Source organism: Mytilinidion resinicola (assembly GCF_010093595.1).
Source record: "Mytilinidion resinicola strain CBS 304.34 unplaced genomic scaffold BDZ99scaffold_14, whole genome shotgun sequence".
NCBI lineage: Eukaryota > Fungi > Ascomycota > Dothideomycetes > Mytilinidiales > Mytilinidiaceae > Mytilinidion > Mytilinidion resinicola.
The window spans coordinates 417528-436253 of NW_022985450.1; the positions used below are offsets into that span (position 1 = coordinate 417528).

At 51.4% G+C, this 18726-nt stretch overlaps 8 protein-coding genes across 8 annotated transcripts; 3 read left to right on the plus strand and 5 right to left on the minus strand.

Moving 5' to 3' along the window:
• Window positions 1–543: 543 nt before the first annotated feature.
• Window positions 544–1185, minus strand: BDZ99DRAFT_478741 (uncharacterized protein; the record flags this gene model as incomplete). The annotated part of the gene is made up of 2 exons (XM_033722185.1): window positions 544–601; window positions 680–1185. The coding sequence occupies 2 exons, from the start codon at window positions 1183–1185 to the stop codon at window positions 544–546; spliced, it is 564 nt and encodes a 187-aa protein (XP_033574200.1).
• A 1154-nt stretch (window positions 1186–2339) lies between these two features.
• On the minus strand, window positions 2340–3398 carry BDZ99DRAFT_522855 (uncharacterized protein; the record flags this gene model as incomplete). The annotated part of the gene is made up of 1 exon (XM_033725740.1): window positions 2340–3398. One exon carries the CDS (start codon window positions 3396–3398, stop codon window positions 2340–2342), a length of 1059 nt encoding a protein of 352 aa, XP_033574201.1.
• A 1034-nt stretch (window positions 3399–4432) lies between these two features.
• On the plus strand, window positions 4433–5864 carry BDZ99DRAFT_465154 (uncharacterized protein). Its single transcript, XM_033720485.1, has 2 exons — window positions 4433–5433; window positions 5490–5864. Exons 1-2 carry the CDS (start codon window positions 4509–4511, stop codon window positions 5561–5563), a joined length of 999 nt encoding a protein of 332 aa, XP_033574202.1. The 5' UTR covers window positions 4433–4508; the 3' UTR covers window positions 5564–5864.
• A 1741-nt stretch (window positions 5865–7605) lies between these two features.
• On the minus strand, window positions 7606–8649 carry BDZ99DRAFT_522857 (uncharacterized protein; the record flags this gene model as incomplete). Its single annotated transcript, XM_033725741.1, has 3 exons — window positions 7606–8129; window positions 8209–8303; window positions 8597–8649. The coding sequence occupies 3 exons, from the start codon at window positions 8647–8649 to the stop codon at window positions 7606–7608; spliced, it is 672 nt and encodes a 223-aa protein (XP_033574203.1).
• Window positions 8650–9357: 708 nt separating this feature from the next.
• On the minus strand, window positions 9358–9848 carry BDZ99DRAFT_76698 (uncharacterized protein). Its single transcript, XM_033728886.1, has one exon. It carries the CDS (start codon window positions 9704–9706, stop codon window positions 9458–9460), a length of 249 nt encoding a protein of 82 aa, XP_033574204.1. The 5' UTR covers window positions 9707–9848; the 3' UTR covers window positions 9358–9457.
• A 143-nt stretch (window positions 9849–9991) lies between these two features.
• On the minus strand, window positions 9992–12691 carry BDZ99DRAFT_573110 (uncharacterized protein; the record flags this gene model as incomplete). Its single annotated transcript, XM_033728258.1, has 2 exons — window positions 12350–12691; window positions 9992–12162 (listed from the first exon to the last, which is right to left on the minus strand). The coding sequence occupies exons 1-2, from the start codon at window positions 12453–12455 to the stop codon at window positions 9992–9994; spliced, it is 2277 nt and encodes a 758-aa protein (XP_033574205.1). The 5' UTR covers window positions 12456–12691.
• Window positions 12692–15025: 2334 nt separating this feature from the next.
• BDZ99DRAFT_76744 (uncharacterized protein) lies at window positions 15026–16347 on the plus strand. Its single transcript, XM_033728887.1, has 2 exons — window positions 15026–15918; window positions 15973–16347. The coding sequence occupies exons 1-2, from the start codon at window positions 15466–15468 to the stop codon at window positions 16162–16164; spliced, it is 645 nt and encodes a 214-aa protein (XP_033574206.1). The 5' UTR covers window positions 15026–15465; the 3' UTR covers window positions 16165–16347.
• Window positions 16348–16758: 411 nt separating this feature from the next.
• Window positions 16759–18670, plus strand: BDZ99DRAFT_465159 (Serine/threonine-protein kinase Rio1). The gene is made up of 2 exons (XM_033720486.1): window positions 16759–18367; window positions 18419–18670. The coding sequence occupies exons 1-2, from the start codon at window positions 16775–16777 to the stop codon at window positions 18521–18523; spliced, it is 1698 nt and encodes a 565-aa protein (XP_033574207.1). The 5' UTR covers window positions 16759–16774; the 3' UTR covers window positions 18524–18670.
• Window positions 18671–18726: the final 56 nt, after the last annotated feature.

Below are 18726 nucleotides of genomic sequence, written 5' to 3' on the forward strand. Positions count from 1 at the left end.
TGTCGAGTTCTTATCATTGCCCTGGTTTTTGAAAATGTGTCATAGGACTTCATGCAGCGTTACGTTAGTGTAAACAATCCAGTCTCTTAACACTTTGAATTACGCTCCGTCATCATGTGAGTCATCTCTCGTTCAATTTCATCGCAGGTTTGTGAGTGTTTTGATGAGTGTCTGATGAGTCTAGGAGATACCCAATTCTGCTACACATATACCAAATCCGAGCCCAGAGGACGCCAATTCTAGTACCAGGCCATATTCAAGAGCACAGGCGCTCCAAGCCCCGTGCTACTCCTATCCGCTCGACCTATGGCCGCATATCTGGCGTTGTGCGCATCCGTTTTGACTAGAGCTGCGGCTCCTTAGTCTCCTCCTTTATGGTCCTGCACACGGGAAAAGTCAGCAGGTTTCTAGGTCGATTCGCGCTGCCGGGACTTACTCTCGCGGATCGATCTCGTAAATCGGAACGATGGGAGAGAGCGTCAAGATCTGCGTCGGCTCTTGAAGATCCTGCATGATAGACATGATACCGGATATGGCCGCGTCCTATTTGCGCTTCTTGTCCGGGTGACCCTGCACGGGGTCAGGTGCATGGGTAGGATCGCTACAAGTCTTAGAGTTAGTATTGGTTGATGCTGCCTGAGGGGCTTCAATCCCTTCCCTGTCAGGGCAGGAGACTTACCCGACCCGGTGAATATGGTGGACATGGCCGCTCACGATCAGGCCCGGCATATTCGGGGGATGACCGCGACGCTTCCCGGGCAAGATGTGGAAGTCCATGATGTGGTGCACCAGCTCGGATAGGTTGTTGCGCTGCTGTTTGTTCCTACTCGAGACCTTGTAACCCATGCCCTCGAGGCAGAATCTGCATGTGCGGTCGCAGGCGTTGAGCACTAGGACACCAGTTTGAGGCCACTTCCACAGAGTGTCCATCAGCTTCTCGCGCTCCACAGTACACTCGCAGAGGATCTTCGATGCGGCGGGGACCATTGCCGACTTCGTGGAATCTGGATTCGGTTGGCTGCTGGGAGATGCCGAGTTGGAGTCAACCTGCGAGAGATCCGTGCGCGTCTCGGGGAAGAGGAGTGACTGGACGAGGTCTAAGTCGACCAGGGCGGTCTCTGTGGATGGAGTGGATGGGGCATCAGAGCAATTCCCGGAGATGATGAGTGACTTCATCAGGTCCATGTTGCTGTGGACGACGTTCAACCGAAGGTGTGATGTGTTGTCGGTAGAGGAGGTCAGCCGGGATGGCCAACGTCAACAAGCATGCTGGAGCACTAAGCGAGACGGCACATGAGTCTACCGCTCCTGTGAATACAAGCGTGGTGTCATTATCCTATGGGCATTCAGGGCATTATATTCTACGCCACCATTATAGAGAAAGTCGACTCTAGTGCAGTGGTAGAGGCGCCCTACCCTGCTCCCGTGGAGATGATCTCAAGCACAAAAAAGCCTTTGAAAGATATCTAGGGGACGCCCTGGGTACTTACTGGTGAACTTTCCCTCTGCCTTCGGGTTAGAGGTTTGCTTCCGGGAACAGTGTTCGACTCGCTATGATCGAATTCTTTTTTTGCTTTTTGCTTTCTAATGAATGAATGACTGGCTCGTGATTCACTCATTTCCAATCAACTTTGGCCCGCACTTGAGCTTCCTTTCATTCTTGCATACGACCGCTATGAACAGCACCTAGATACATACGGTATCAGATCATGACTCTCTGGGTACATGAATACCACACTTCTGGATCTCTACAGTTGCTCGCTCAACACCACTGTGCGGAGGACCTCAGCCAGTAAGTCCCTGAACAGTCAAACGGCAGTATGGTATGCACTGCGCGGGCCTTCACATCGTGTTTGGAGTCTGATCTTCCCACGGGAATACCCCAAGTAGTGCTAAACAGGTGTGCACAGAATTCTAGACACTGTACGTTCCCAACTACCTAGGTAAGCAAGTTCTGGTTCGACGTCATCATCTTGCCACGCATGCATGTCTCCACGTCACACGATCTCAACAGCTTCGGTCATGCAAACCCTTCAGTTCATCTATGGAAAAGAGGAAACCTGTCGCATCTCAAAGGAAAGGCATCCTATGGATCGCATTGGAATATTGTGAGTCAAACCCCTCATTCCGAAACCCCAGAAATCCCAATCCCTCAAGCCATCCAGCATTAGACACTATAGCCGCCAACCTCCATCCACCGTGATCGTCTTAGCCGGCCCATGCTGAGACGCCCCATCACCATCCAGCAATACCTGCGAACATCCGTTAGCCTCTATCGAGATCTCCCTTCATTCATGCAACATACCTTCGATCAATCCATGGATGGCCACGCCCAAGGCTTACAAATCAGCCGCATAGTCCACTGCCGAATAGCTTGTTCTGAGATTCAAATAGATCAGCTGCTGACGGAGCTCATCTGCCTGGACAATCCTGAGCTTGATAGCAGTCTCAAGCGCCTCCCGCTCAGCTTGCACGAACCGCATACGCAAATCGGCCCGCTGCTCCTCGTCGCGCCTCTGCTCGTCGGTGAGGTGGTTGAAACGCGGAACACTCAGGACGCGACCCCAGTTGCGAGCTGCTTGCGAAGTTGGGGGCGTGTCGTGTGGGGAGCGGACCTGGGGCGAGGCGGTCGTGCTGTTGTTGAAGCTGCTGCCCGGGGTGAGAGTGGGGCGAGTTTCTGGGGCAGAGGAAGAGGGGACGCAGCCGAGGGAGAAGCTGCCCTGCGAGTGGAGAGGGGGGCGACGCTCCGGCGAACTGGATGAAGGCATGAAGGTAGTGGGCCCTTGCCCGGCGAAAGAGTTGGTCTTCTGGATGCGGGGAGCATCGGCGTCGCGGTCCTCATCGCTGAGCTTGCGGCGGATGCGGCGTTTGTCGGTCGTGTCGGTCTCGTCGTTGTTGCCATGGACGACCTCGTTCAGCTTGTGCTTCGTGCCATTGCCTCTCTTGCCGTTGAGGGTGGCGGGGTCGGGCATGGGATGGGGGATCGGGGGACCATAAGACCGCTGGATCGTGTACGGCATATCATCCGGCATCTCCTGTTTGATAGCAGGCTGCGACACCGGGTTGCGGGGTCCAACCTCCACATGCTTCATCATGCCAGGCTTGGGATTCTTCTCAGGAGAGGGGTGGGAGCGGCCATGGTGAAAGGCATCCATGCGAGTTCCCGAATCGTTCGCCGCCGTAGGACCACCACGCGAAAATTCCTGGCGAGTGGCAGCCCATCCATGGTACTCAGCCACAGCTCTCGCTCCGGGGTCGTGCGAGGAGGAGAGGATGTCCCTTGACTCGTGGTGATGCTTTGAGCCAGTACCTGCGATGCCGAGACCGAAGGGCTCCTTGACGGCAGATTTGGCCTCTTGCAGGTGAGGGATGCCGGATTTGTCCAAACCAGTGCTCATCGTGGAAGCCCGCGATGGAGAGCGGGAAACATTCATTATGCTTAGGCACTGCTCGGACTCCGAACCTGAGGATGAGGAAGCAACCTGTTGGGTCATGATAGAGAAGAGAGTTGCAGTAGCGGTAGTAGGTGAGAAGAGAGGTGGAGTGGAAAGAATCTGGAGGCAGTTCATGGTTCTGTTATATATACAAAAGCTGATCGTTCGTCAAGTCGCTCTCACCGCATCTATCAACGCTGTCCCGAAAAATCGTACGATGCGGCTTCATTTTCCGCTGTTGGCCGCAGTGACCCGACACGAACAAAAAGTCAGGTGGCTTCAAGAGGCCGAGAAATCCGTAAACTAATTCACGGCATAGCACTGGAATTCAGGGGAAAGAAACTGAGAACTTCAAAACAGGGAGCTGCTCCGCAGTCCTTGTTGCTGCACTACGACTCCGGGAAGTTCCCGAAGCGGCCGGCATTCAGGCCGTTCCCCCGACGACTTTCTACCTGAGATATAATATTTGCCTGGCAATTACTCATGAGGGGTAACTATTCACTAGGGCTTGTCCAATACATACCTAAGATTATGCGCACGGCTTACGATACATGGACGACATTAAGCTAATATGAGACAGCGGGCCTTCTGCCTTAGCCGTTATTCCACTTCACTACTCCCCCTCTATGTCAATACCACCTTCCAGAATCCGTCTCTCACCCCAACCCTAACGTCAAACCAACCCCATCCGAGCGTCACGCTTTGTCTGAAGGAGCCGCTGAATTGCTAACACTAAGGTGAATGACGACCAACGCCTAAGCCGACATCGCGGCTTCGTATATCAATTCACCCGCAATCGGCCTCACCAACGGCTCCCAGCGCCCTCAGTCCGGCTCGACGCATCACGTACATCACGCGACCATCTGACACAGCAATCTCCTCACCGATATTTCATTCACCTTGCTGGCTATCACGCCCATCCACGGCAGCCCCCACCACTCCGATCGGCTTCACGACAAGCTGGCTGCGTCTCTATCATTTATGCCTCGTTGGAGTGCCGCAGAATCCGCATCTTGCATATCGAAAACGAGGATCTTTGCGTACTCCCTGACTCCCCCATCTCACCGCATAGCCATGGCTTCACAGGACTCGAGCGGGAGCACAGCGGCACCACCGCCAGTGTCAATCACAGAACTTCAAGAGACTCTGCGAAATGTCCAGCCTGAAGTGGCCCTTGCCGAGAACGTGAATGCGGAGCTGAGGCAGCGGGTTGAAGCTCTCGAGTCGGAACTTAATCGGTCAAAGTACCACGCTGCGCTCGCTGAAGGGAGATACAAAGCTCGCACCCTCCGGGATGATGAGCGCTTTCACCGGCATGCTGCTCGTCTAAGCAACAGGCGGAAGCGCAACATGACCGCGGTGAAGGAGGAGCTTGAAAAGCGTGTCAAGAGAGCTGAAGAGGACCGTGAGCTGGCGAAGAAAGCTGCGGGCGATGCGGAAGATCTCAGAAAGCGTATGGAAAACATCGAAATGGAGCGGGATCTCGCAACGAAAGCAGCGAACTACTTCGAAAAGAAAGCTGCTGATGACTCAGAAATTCTCAGAAAGCGTGTGGAGAAGGCTGAGGTGGAGCGAGACCTTGCAATGAAGACAGCAAAGCACTTAGAAGAAGCTCAGAAAAAGTTGCAAGCTAAGTCGAATCATGTTTCGGAGCCCGCAGAGAACGTACCTGTGAATGAACCGGCGGAGCAGCGACAAAAAGCGATCGAGCTGAAGGCAAAGCTAGAGAAAGTTCGAGAGATGCTCAAAGAAGCTAGAGCCGCACGAGATACCGCCGAAAGGGTAGTAAGGAGCAAAAAAAGAGAGCATACCAGGTCGGAGCGGGCGTGGAACCAGGAGCGCATTGCCTTGAAGAAGTCGGGGGATAAATTGATGGCAAAGATCGTGACAGTCGAAACAGAGCGAGATTTAGCAAGGGGGAGTCCAAAGGATCCTGGAGAATCGCGCCAAGAGATGGAGCTTCGCTGGGAGAAGCAGCACGACATAGCAATTGCAAGAGGTAGGCGGGTCTTAGACGCGGTGTCCCTCGTGGAGCAAATTACCGACACATGCAAGAAACTATTAGAAGAGTTACAAGTCGACACCCGTCTTGCACACTACCGGTACAATACAGTGCTCCGACACTGTGACACCATCAGAGACTCCGTGGTTCTATATCAACGGAAAATCTGAGCAGACCATCACTGCTCCAACCGGGGAGGTCAGCCGGGGAGGCTTGACATTGTGAGTACCTTTTGGAGCGAGCGAAAAGTTTTCAAGTCACTTCTCACTATCTTTGCTTTCATGGACAAGATCCTTCAGAACGAATTGCTTCATCTTTTGCGATACAAAAGCGATTGGTCATGATTTTATCATTTTCTTACTAAAGCCTCAATCAATGCGATTGGGAAAAGTTCCCCCCATTCCATATACGAATATCACTTTCCCTCAACTATTCCACGCCAGTGCCTCGCTATAAATGGTTGTGCACTATTCTGCTGATGCCAAAAAGCTTCTATACGTGTTGAACCATTTAAAGGACATTGAAGATCATTCATTTTAACAGTAGGTAAGCCTTTCTTGCCTTCTCGTACCCCGCTCTCGACCGAAGGATCTGAAGGCCCGACAATTTGGGAATGACGACTCCATACTTGAGAGCATGCTGTAAACGCGAAGCCACGGTTTCAAGGAAAATTTACTCATCTGCAGTCAATCACCTTGAATCTCCGGACAGTCTAGTTGCAAATTAGCTACTTCTCGTTTTTTCTTTCAAGGAAACTATCACGCGCTTGCCATGCGGCATGCAGCCGTCGAAAGGACAATATGTCACATCAGCAAGCTGGTGGAATAAGTGCATCCGTTGATCGATAAAGGCTGTTTCCAACCCACCCGTCTTCCGCGATGTAATCTTACGAAAATGACCCTCAAAAGCCCGCCGCTCTACTTTCACTCAAAGGCAGCTACTCACGGCAACCCCAACGCAAGACACCAATGGGCCATTTGTAGGGACACTTGGGCAGCGAAGACTCCGGTTCTGCACGACCACAGTCCTCACAGGCTCCCTCCCACGTCATCAAACCTATCGGAGCTCTGGAATTCAATACCGGAAATCTAACCGCCGCGGCTAACATGACAAGCCTTCGTCTCTCGTGCACTCTATCCATTGTAACATATTCGGCGAGGCGGATAATTCGATAGGTCAAACCCTATCGAAAGACTAGATTGCGCTGTTGCGGCACCTAGCTGCCATGACACCGAGTCCTGAGCTCAAGACAATTGAGCTTGGCCTCGTGCCGAAGGGGAGCCACATTTGAACACCCATTATCGGTCCAAAGCAGAGTTCATTTCGTGCGCTAGCTGAATTTTAAGGTGACAAGGTAGGCGGTCATAGAGGGATGGTATGCGCCACCTTAGCCCAGTTACATTTCATAAAAGATGGGTGTATCATTTTGCGAGTGGAGTATAGCGGCAAGTCCGGAGGATGGAGAGGAGCTGAGGAAGTGGTAGTGGGAGTGGTAGTGGGACCCCGCGAGGCTGGAGCCGTGAAAGCATTGCTGGATCCGATCTCTACATATGGGCATCCGTCCCTGCTCACCGCAACAATTATTTGCATCCACGCAGATCTGAAGTTCTAAAAGATTTTTTAATACTGCAGAAGCACTGTACGCAATGGGATATGAATATGTGCTTGGTGGCCTTTTGTGTAGCATTGCCAGAATTCAGCCTTCTTGGAATCTTCTCATTCGCGCCCATTCTCATCCCCACTCTCATCTTCACTTGCAATGACATCATGATAGGAGCGACTTTCAGCGATTATAGTATCCGCCTTGACTTAAAACGCCGCTTGAACCATGAGAGCTGGGAAACTTCTGTTGATGCCATCCATTCAGATTACCTTAGATGACCCCTAAGAAGACAAAGATGACTTCCGCCATCAACGGCTTCTTCCTATCCGTCAAAGTGTCCAACTCCCCGTGATGTGCGAATCACCTTTGCCTTGGTTATTGTCCAGGTCGTATTGCTCAGGTCGTATTGCTCAGGTCGTATTGCTCAGGTCGTATTGCTCAGGTCGTATTGCTCAGGTCGTATTGCTCTGGTCGTATTGCCCACAAGTGGAAAGAAAGTTGACTGGATTGGGAAGAGTATAGGCCATGCCCATTCCTCTAAGGCTTTATATGGACGATGCGTTTTCTCAGATCCTTGGCAGTGGCAGGTTGAGATCTGGGTGTTCGGCTCGGAGGACGTAATATGCCATGACTGGGTGCTCTCTCAGTGAAATCTGGAGAATCTTGTCCTCGAGGAAACCCTTATAGGTGACAATGTCCTGAGCAACAAGCGTCCTCAAGACGGGATCTGAATCGGGCGTTGTCGCACACACGACAGGTATCACAGGCGGCAGCCCTGTCGTCGTTCCGTGTTGGACTAAGGCCGCGGTGAACTTGGCGCTGGCCATATCTCGCAATCCTGGACTTCCGAACCTATCGCCCATGGAATACATGTACGAGTGGGTGATGAGGCATTCGTCGGTATCAATACTACACTTCATGTGAGTAGCTGAGATACACGGACAACGATCATCTCCTAGCGGATCGAGGCCAGAAAGTTTGCACATGTTCATCCGGGTTGTAGGCAGGTAGTCGAGATGATAGAAGTAGTAGATCATTCGTTCTACCATCCATGGGTCATCCTCTGGGAGATCGATGCGCCCTTCCTCTGCTTCCTGTCGCTGAATTAGCCCTCCACTTTCTTTCTGTTCACTAAGGCGTCCCCGAACCTTGCCCGGAAAGCGACATACCGCTGGATTGAGAGCAGACGACCAGGTTGTGCGCTTTATAGACATCACCACCACAGGTGATGGTGAGATCGGAGTACAGCTCATTCTTGTCGAGCCTGTTTGAAATTAGTCCAAGAATTTAACCGGCACGCGGGGCATGGAAAAGGTGGCACACTAATTGTACAGCAAGTGTCTCGTGTGTACACCTGTCTACCACTACTTGGGCTACTTCAATGTATTTTCAGGGATCTAAAGAAGATAGATGCTCTTCGCCTTGAGCTATGTGGAAACTTGTTGATGCATTCCATGCAGTGGCAGACAGCTGTACACACGGGCAGAGTACTTGATAAGTGTGCCACTTGTTTCGTGCCCAGCGTGACCGGTAAGGCATGATCACTGGAAGACGTACCGACGGATTCCACCTAAGAGATCTTCATGCTTTGTTGCTGGCTCGCCCAACATCGCGCAACGCCTAGGAGCTACGTCCTATGAGGGAGGACTAAACATTTTTTCGTTCGGGCGAAGAAGAAAGCGGCGGTGATGTGGTGATTGCGTATTCTAAATATCGGAGTGACAGATGAAGCGACGCGCACTGATCGCTTCGCAGCCCGCTCGCATCCACCGAGACAACTTCAACCTTTGAGAAGCGACTCTGAATACTCGAATTGAGAGAACTGAATATACAGCTTTAGACAATCTGTCTCCCACGTCAAGATTACGTGCCAATCCTCGAAATCGGCCCCGTCATCCAACAGCAACGGTCCGCACGACCTCACGACCACGAATACCGCGGCGGCCTCCGCTCCTTCCACTACATCACGTGCCTCAATATGTTCTTACAAAATGGGCTTCAACTGGCTTTCTCGTCTTGACTCTATAAGGTACAGCCTATGGCTCTTCATAGTGACAAGCCAAGAGTTTATGCACACTGGTTTGCCACTGTCTGGGGCACCCTCATAGGACTTCAAAGTCCAGACACGATGTCAATACTCAGGCCGCGTAATATGAGCTGCGTCTTGACTGGCCGGCTTCCTGCTAGCTGGGCTACTCCGGACGACGGTATTCAGTAAGTAAGAGTGGAGCCTGAGTAGACATATATCCGAGTAATCATCCATGTGTTCATGCATTGGAGATCAGACTACCTTTTGACTGACCAGCCACCTGGCAGCTGGGTTTCTCCTGACGGTGGTATCGAGCGAGCAAGAGTATGGCTTGAATAGTGGGATATCCGGGTGTATAGAATCAGAGAGGATTGTACAGGATTGAATTCTCAGGCATGGGAATTGGGTTTCCTTCTGACTGACCAGCTACCTGGCAGCTGGGCTTCCCCCCGACAGTGGTATTGAGCGAGCAAGAGTATACCCTGAGCGGTGGCATATCTGAAATTGTAGAGGATCGTGCGGGGTTGAGTTCTCAGGGGTGGGATTTGGCTTTCCTTTTGACTGACTAGCCACTTAGTAGCTGGGCTACCCCTGACAGTAGTATTGAACAGGCAGGAGCACGGCTTGAATGTTGTCATATCCGAGTATACGTAATTATAGAAGATTGTATGGAATTAAATTCTTGGGCGTGGGAATTGGGCTTCCTTTTGACTTACTAGCTACCTGGTAGCTGGGTGCCTCTTGACGGTGGTATCAAGTAGGCAAGAGTACAGCTTGAACGATGTAATATCTGGGTGTATAAAATCGGAGAGGGTTGTGCGGGGTTGAATTCTCGGCCGTGGGAATTGGGCTTCCTTTTGACTGACTGGCCACCTGGCAATGGGGCTACTCCTGACGGTGGTGTCTTGCTCCCACAATAGTGCCTAGTCGAAATTGATCCAGCTGTCCTGCTCCCAATCCATCGTTTCGAGCCATCGCATGAACTCGCCGTCATTGCCTGCGAATTGAGGAGCTGGCAGGTCATGAACATCTGAACCGCCCGAGTTCGATGAGATACAGTATGGTGCCGGCGAAAGGATAGTATCCAGTATTGATTTCAAGAACCGCCGTCCACGGTCGCAGATGTTGTAGGCATTGCAGTCAGGACGAATGGTACCAAGACAGGCGACGAAGACGCTCAGATCCTGGATGGTAGCAGATCGAGGTAGTGGATCAGCGGTGGTTCCAGGGTTTCGCTCCTGACGCAGTAGTTCGACGGCAATTACAGCTGCAACTGGGATACCGTGCGTGCAGAGACCTTGTGTGAAGTCGAGGTGGAAGTCGTGTACCGCGTCACGGTTGTTGACTACGACTAGGATATGCCTAAACATCTCTCTTGCTATCAATACGAGTCGGGTCGCATCCACGTTTGCCTTTTTGATCAAAGCTCGCTGGATGAGGAAACGTTGGTCGAGGTGCTCAAGCTGGATTCCATAAAGGAAAATATGTTCGACTGGAGCGCGTTTGAGGTCCCAAGGATTTTCTGAATTTACCCGAAGATGACTAGGCAGCCTATCCCAAGCTGATTGTGCCTTTTGCTCAATTGCATGAGCTTTTGCAACTATATCCTGGTCTAATACACCGAGAGAAATCTCCAGTATATCTTCATAGATGCGAGCGTTATGTGCACATATGCGCGCCCAGGTGCACGCGCTGATAGTCCCTCGTGAATTCCAGCCCTCCTCGTCGAGGCAGGTCAAAGCATCGCTAAGATCCAAACCATCCGCCATGAGTTGTTCATCGCTGAGGTCGAGAGGGAGCTGTAGGAGACAGTACTGATGGCTGAGTCGTGGAGGTCGTCCGACAAATGCTGCAGTAGATTTGTCATTGCCGTATGCTTGGACAAACAGGCGCTTGCGGAACTCGGCAATGAAAAACGGAGTGTCTGCATCGACTTTGATCTCTTGATGAAGCCCAAATGCTAGTAAAGCATTGTTGATCTCCCCAGACTTTTGCCAATTAGCATAACTGCCTTTCGAGTGAAGAGAGTTGGATAAAACGTAGTTTTCGAACAGAAGCCAGAGGAAAACGTCGTTCAGTATGTCAAAGTCGTTGCAGAACGACAGACACGACTCCGAAGCATCCCACACCTTCAACGCAAGCTGTTTGCGGTCTATAGGCTCGTCGTTGTCATTATAAAATAGAGGATTGCCATCCATTAGTGACATTAAGACTACGCCTACAGCGGCAAAGACGATACCGACAACCTCCCATCGCAGCTGTTCTCCGGTGCAGCTAGCTGCAAATTCTCGCGGCGTTGTCTTCCCATCAAAGCGTAATGGTTTAATAGTGTTCAAGGATATGGTCTCTGCCATCTTCAGCAATGCTTCCGGCTTCTGTGTTTCCAGGGCGCGATGATGTACAGCCCAGAGCGAAGAAGTCCAAATTTTCATCATTGGAGCAATGACGATGTAGCCGTGTGACAAAGTCATCCAATAATTTATAAGCTTTTCAAAGAGAGACATGTCCTTTAGCAGCGAGAGGATTTCTGCACCCTTTCTGATGTGAACCTTTGATAGAGCAGCGACAGAGCTAGGTACGATCGTTTGCGCTGGAGGAAAGTTTAAGTGCATCTCGTTTTCGTCTAGAACAGCGGAATATGGAGTGGCTCCAAGGTATTCTGCACTTCTCTGGAGGTCGGCTGGTACACCCCAAGCCATCTGGCGCTGAGAGGGATCGCGAACATCACGAGAGCGATGAGGCTGTGCCGGCAGGCTATTGGCCCGAAACTGCCTACGAGGGGCAACGAAGTTCGAACTGTTATCGAAGGCACCTGACAGGCTAGTGGTGGTCAAATCGGAATTGAAACCATTCGAACGGGGCTCGAAATGTTGATTCGATTGGAGCTCAAACTGCTCAATTGAACGGAGGGGCTCGAATTGCTCATTCGAACGGGCATCAAAATGATCATTTGATGTGACAGATAAGGAGGACTGCGGCGTTGGAAGGCCTTTTGTCAACGGCGCAGGGTGATACACGCATTGGTCTGACTTGTTCCGACGAGCACATCTGCCGCAAGTGGGTGTCATATGATCGCAACGGAGCTTTCCCTTGCCTGAAGTGTTGTTAGTAGCTTCACATTTCCAACCTCTATACACTCCTTGACCGCTGCCTGGAGTCGCCTCGCGAGTTTTCCAGTTGTCCAAAATGATCTAATCTAAAATTCTCATAACGCCGCGAGGCGCCTCAAACAGTGGCAGAAGAGTGTACGGACAGCTATGACGAGATACGGTGGCACTCACGACAGGGTTCACACGATTGAAGCTTTCCATTCCGTCGATAAGACGTGTTGAGCTTGCGGCTTTCGTGTGACATTCTCAATCGAGCAGGGAATCCAGTCCGTGTCATATTGGAAAGAAGAGAAAGCGGAGCGCAGCGGTCGGCGGCAAGACGAACCAGGCGCTGTTCCAGGACTCGGCCTGGGCTCTCCGGTCTCCCCTTGTGCAGCAGGTAGAAGGGCTGACAGAGTCGAGAGGCGGTCGACTCGCTGTAACGCCTTTCCTAGCCCCTTGGCCGGATGTAATAATGTGCTTACGTTGAGTGTATGCGTGGGAAAGACGCGTCGTCGGACGAAGCTTGCAGGAAGCGCATACGTCAATGCCGATAACTGCTTGATATCACACAGCTTGAGAAGAAAACAACGCAGGAATTTCTCACAGGATGGGACTGTTCACGGAGTGGTGTCGTCCCGGGGGCTCTATGAGGTAAAGTGAGCATGGAGTTCGATTCCGATAGCCGTCGAAGGCTGCTGGCGTCGCACGACTCGCCTGACCCGCCACAATGTTGGGAGCTGAACTAGCTTGGTCACACACAAAGTACTTCCATAACTCTACAGGATAACGCTGTCTGAGGTGCCCGACATGCTTTACGGACCGTTCAAAACACTTTATTCAAGCTATTGAAAACCTGTTGAGGCCACCCAGCCAGCGGCAGGCCAGTCTACACACACGTTCGTGACAGCGCTATTTCTATCCGTGCGTTATCCAAATTTATGAGTGCCAAGCCCGGCCTATCCACACCTCGGCAAATCCCCTCGCTGCTGCAACTCTCGCATGGCCCGAAGGTGTCTTCATGCCAGAGATAGGCTGTCAAAAGAGGAGCAGCTCAGTTCAGATTCTGAGCGCTTTTCCCGCATTGAAGATGTTCTGATTCACACTCTTCCGTCCATTATTTCATGAAGGCAGAATCTCGCACAGCCTAGGGGTGTATTCGCTCCTTAGGTAGGTTGTCAAAGGCTTGTTGCTCTAATGTTGATCAGAAGCCGACGTAGATGTGGCTGCCTCTTGATGCCGGCCTGAGGTTGTTCCAATATAACACTTTAGTTCTCTACATAGTTAACATAGAATCTCGCATAGCCTAGGGGCGTCTTGAGTCTATAGGCATGCTGTCAAAAGGAATCATAGCTCTAGCGTAAATTGCATCTTCGTGCAAATGCAAAATCTCCTCGCTATCGTCTTGGCGACGTTCTGATTTGGACTCTGAGGTTCTTGACATGTTGAATTCAGTTTCTCGCCTAGTCCTGGGGGACCTGACTCGGTTCCGTCTTAGTCGGAATTGCAGGATTTGACGAACTCCGTGGGTTTATTCAAGCTAGCAGGTTTAGACGAGCTCTTCCGTAGTCTTTCCTTAGCAGTGTCCCATGCTTCTACTACCAACTGTGAGGGATAAGGTCCCCATACGATATTATCTCTAGCGTAAGTCGGCGTTGCAAATCTTGATTTACCATATGCAACGTAAACTTGGCTTCGTGTTGATGCCGGGTGGCATGGCTCACAACTCCGTTGGACAAGGCAGCCATCAATGCGTAGCGCACCTAAGAAAAGATCCTGCTAGTGACGACTTCGAATTCAACACCGTGTTTACGAGGCAGCAAGATTTTTAGGCTTGGGATTGGTTGGATGCATACTCCCGCAGCATTTGGCCGGCTGTGTCAGCATGTTTATTCCGAATGCTCAGCCTTCATCCATCACTTACATCAACTATGAAGTATCCATTATATAAAGTACTATTTCATACAACTTGAAATCAGCACCCATCCATCATCTCAAGACTTCCAACGATCTACGACGCTGCAGTCATCATCCTTAATTCTCTTTCTCATCCGTTCGCTTCCTACAAGCACCAAATCATCACTCCATCTCCAAACACCTCCGTAAATCCAAGCCTATACGACAACATGTCTTCTCCCAAGTCCACTCAAGCCGATGTTAAGACCCCAATCTACACATCTACGCAGTCCTATACCGACCCAAAGCCGACGAAGGACAAGCTCCCTTTCTACCGCGTCCTCTCTCTCGACTCAACCGACTCTTCAACCTCACTGGATGGGTTGCTCGGAAAAGGCACCAAGAAGACGAACTCACAACCGGTATCGAACAAGGCGCTGATGGATTGTACGTTGACTATTCGATGAACGCCCTGAGTTGTACTGATTGATATGTAGCTGCGATGAAGAACGCGTTTAAACCCTCAATTTGAGCAACAGCATTGCCTGTAAGGATGAAGCTCTTTGGACACTATATACTAGGGCTATGGGAAGATGACAAAACATCTTGATTTGGCGTTCAGGCGTAAGGTTGTATAGGGCTGAATTTCGTCGACCTAGGCGTATTTTTGGCTCCAGCTTACGGGGCGCATCATCTTCTTGCTTATCCAACTACCACCCGTCACTATCAGCATAAGCTTATACAATGCATTGCCACAAATTTGTGCGCAGTCGTTTACCACTGCTTGGAGTGCTCCCATAGGCTTTCAAAGTTCTGAATGTGATGTAAGCTTCGATACCGTTAGAATTGAGTTACCCTTTGGCTCACTGACTACCTGGCAGCTGAGCCACCCCTGACATTGGTGTCGAGCGAGCGGGAGTCGAACGAAAGCAATGCCATATCCGTGTGCTCAAATCTACTGTACCGAAATACAACAGTTATCGTGGCAATGCTCTTACCTCAACCTTTTACCACTATCCCAGCCCTCGTGCAACTGACCTCATTCCTTACCAAGCCCTCCCAGCCACCACCATCTCCACTTCCGCATCCATCCACCAAGACACAGAACTGCCCGCTCTCATCTACACGCTAACAATCCACCGCATACAATCTCACAAAGCCCATCCGCAAACAATTACACAAAGCGCCCCATAAAGCCTCACGCCTCTCGCCGACAATGCCCCTACCTTACGCCACGAATCGCACTTCCTTTGTCTCAACCCCATCACGCGCCCCTCGACAATACCAAGACGTCAAAGCCCGTAGCTTCGTCTAACGTCGCTGTGTGCAGCAGTACAAGCTTACTAGCGCCTAGCCTCGCCGTTGTCCATTACACCGTCTCACCGTGGTAATCTCGACGTCGGGCCCTCGGGATGTTCTCACCACTTGACGCCCCTCCGCAAGCAAATCGAGACGACCACGCCGCGTTGCCTCGCGCGGGTATCTTGACGTATTTGATCAGTCCCCCGCCGCCTTACGTACCTCGCTCTCCGGCTGAACAGCCTTGGTACCCCGCCGATATGCCGAATTACTCTACGGTTGAAACTACATCGAGGGAGTCTGGGAGCCTAGACATGAAGAGGGTGCGATTTGCAGTAGAAGAAGACGATGAGTTGGACGGCATGCTTGAAGATGGCGATATCGTCACCTGCGAGCGAGACAATACCGGCATAGCAAGATGTCGGAGACACGAGAGCGGACGTGGAGGATGGCTCGGCAGCTGCACAATGGGAGAGAAAGTGATGTATCTCGTCTTGATACTCTCGGCGGTCATGAATGCGGTGGCTATTTTTGGGCCATGGAGCGGTGCAAGTGGACTTCGAGAGGTATGACTCAATCAATGAAGGTGGAAGGATCTTTGCTAATGCTTGGTCATGCAGGTCAAATTCTGCCTCGCGGAACAGAGAGAAACCTATCCTGAAACCCAGCTGTGGAGGATTGTTCCCAGCGAGGAGGATGCTTGGAAATGTGAGGAGAGCATTACTCTGCTTGCTTTGGCTGATGAGTATGGGGAAGTGGATATGGAATATCAAGGGGTAGTTCCGATGAATGGATGGGTTGATAATCAGTGATCTTCCTCCGCTTATGATTTTTGGCTGGTCTCGGAACTGAAAGGGCATTCTAATGTAATTGCGTCGAGTTCTTCTATTCAAACCTCTGTAGAGTTTTTGGGGCTTTTTTCGTAGCAAACCGTTAAGTGTTGCTGAGTGATGAAGATGATGAGGATGACGGACGCTAAATGGACGATCCAGGGTGCTTCCGCCAAGCTGACGCACGCGATAAAGAGTTGACACTCCACACTTTTCTCGAGAATCAGCCAAGACCTTCCTAGGTGAGAATGTGATAAGGAGGAGTCTGACACCGTCTGGGGAGTCCCTGAGAGCTACCCTTGTATCAGAATTGCTGAAACTGCTTTTTTACAATTCTTACGAACTGACTAGAGGACCTCAGACAGCGTTAGGATGGTGTACACACGCCTACAAGTGCGCGTACTTTCAAACAGAACTTCGCACGTATTTGTGGACCTCATATGATAAAGCCTGGGAAAGTCCAGAGGACCACGTCTTCACCGCCCCGCAAACCGCCCGTTTCTGCCATCCAAAAAATCCATCGTCACGAATTTCGCCCACACGTCAACATTCATCCTTTTTTTCACAACCACCACACCTCTCCCTATTCAGTATGGCCAACGACTCTTTCTCCAATGCTAAAGGCGGCGTTGCTCTCAATACCGCCGAAACCACAACTCGATCTCACTCCCAGCCCGCTGTTCCCTCCGAAACCTCTACAACCTCTACCCCTCCAGCCCCCGCCACGTCAGAGCCCCTCGCCGAAGACGCCTCTCTCGACAACGACCTCGACGATATCTTCGACGATACGGACGACGACTTCACTGCCGCCGAAGCCCTCGATGGTGCCAACCCCTCTGACTACACAAAAACCTACAACCGCGCTCGCAAGCAGCACGACCCTTCCATCCCCGCGGGCCAAGCCCCAAAATCGAACCCCCAGAAGCCTTCAGCGAACACCTTCGCCAGCATTGACGATGCAGTCGCTTCTCTGTCGAAGCATGCGGGGAAGATCAAGCTTGATGATCGGAATGGTGGTGTCGGCGGGCTGTCCAAGGGCGGGAACGACAAGGACAAGAGCGATCGCGCGACTTCTGAGCAGGTGCTTGATCCGCGGACGCGGATGATTCTGCTGCAGATGATCAATCGGGGGGTAGTGAGTGAGATACACGGGTGTCTCAGTACGGGGAAAGAAGCGAATGTGTACTTTGCGTTGAGCATTCAAGAACCTGCGAACCCGGGCGAGGAGCCGAAGACGTTACATCGCGCGATCAAGGTGTATAAGACGAGTATTCTGGTGTTCAAGGATCGAGACAAGTATGTCACGGGCGAGTTCAGGTTCAAGCACGGGTGGAATAAGAGCTCGCACCGCGCGATGGTGAAGGTGTGGGCGGAGAAGGAGATGCGGAATTTGAAGCGGATCTATGCAGCAGGTATACCGTGTCCGGAACCGCTCTTCCTACGACACCATGTGCTGGTCATGAGCTTTCTTGGGGATAAGAAGGGGTGGCCGGCGCCGAGGCTGAGGGACGTCAAGTTCGAGGGCTTGACAGCTGAAGAGGAGGAAGCGAAGTACAGGTCGTTGTACATCCAGTTGCTGGGGTATATGCGCCAGATGTATCAAATCTGTAAGCTAGTGCACGCAGATTTGAGCGAGTATAATCTACTCTATCATGAGGGCAAGCTGGTTGTCATTGATGTTAGTCAGAGTGTGGAGCATGATCATCCGAGGAGCCTGGAGTTCTTGCGAATGGATGTCAAGAACGTATCGGATTTCTTCAGGAACCAGAACGTCGACACGCTCTCTGATCGGGCCGTCTTTGGCTTCGTCACTGAAGAGGGAGCTACAGAGGTCGAAGCAATGGAGAAGAGAATCGAGGAGTTGTACAAAATCCGAGCAGAGACGGAAGAGGGGAAGAACGAGGAAGTCGACAACGAAGTCTTTCGACAGCAGTATATTCCCCAGACTCTCGAACAAGTCTACGACATCGAACGAGACGCTGAGTTGGTCGGAAAGGGCGATGGCGAGGGGCTAATCTACCAAGGCCTCCTCGCCGACAAAGTCGCCCCGAAGACCGGCGACGACGTGAGTGAAGAGGGAAGTGGAGAAGACGGTAGCAGCAGTGATGAAGATGGCGACAGGGAATGGGTCGAGAAGGACTCTACGCCTCGGGGAAAACGCTTTGTGGACAAAGACACGAAAAAGGTGAGGATCCGTAAATTTTCCTCATCTATTATCTATCCTAACATCAACTAGGACCATAAAGCCGCTGTCAAAGAAGAGAAGCGCGAAAAGCGCAAAACCAAGATCCCAAAACACCTCAAGAACAAGCTCGTCAAGAGCACGGCGCGGAAGCACTGATGGCCCCCTGCCAACTTTCAACCTATTCGCCCTTTCGTCTTTCGCAGTTCACCACCAAAAAACATGCATCATTTCGGCGCTCAGCATTGCATTTCATAACTCACGCGCTACGAGCACCGCATCAGTAGAAATGAAACCTGTATGTCCTATCTTCCTTGCCCCTATCCCACACCACCTACTGCATGATGTAAAGCAAACACTCG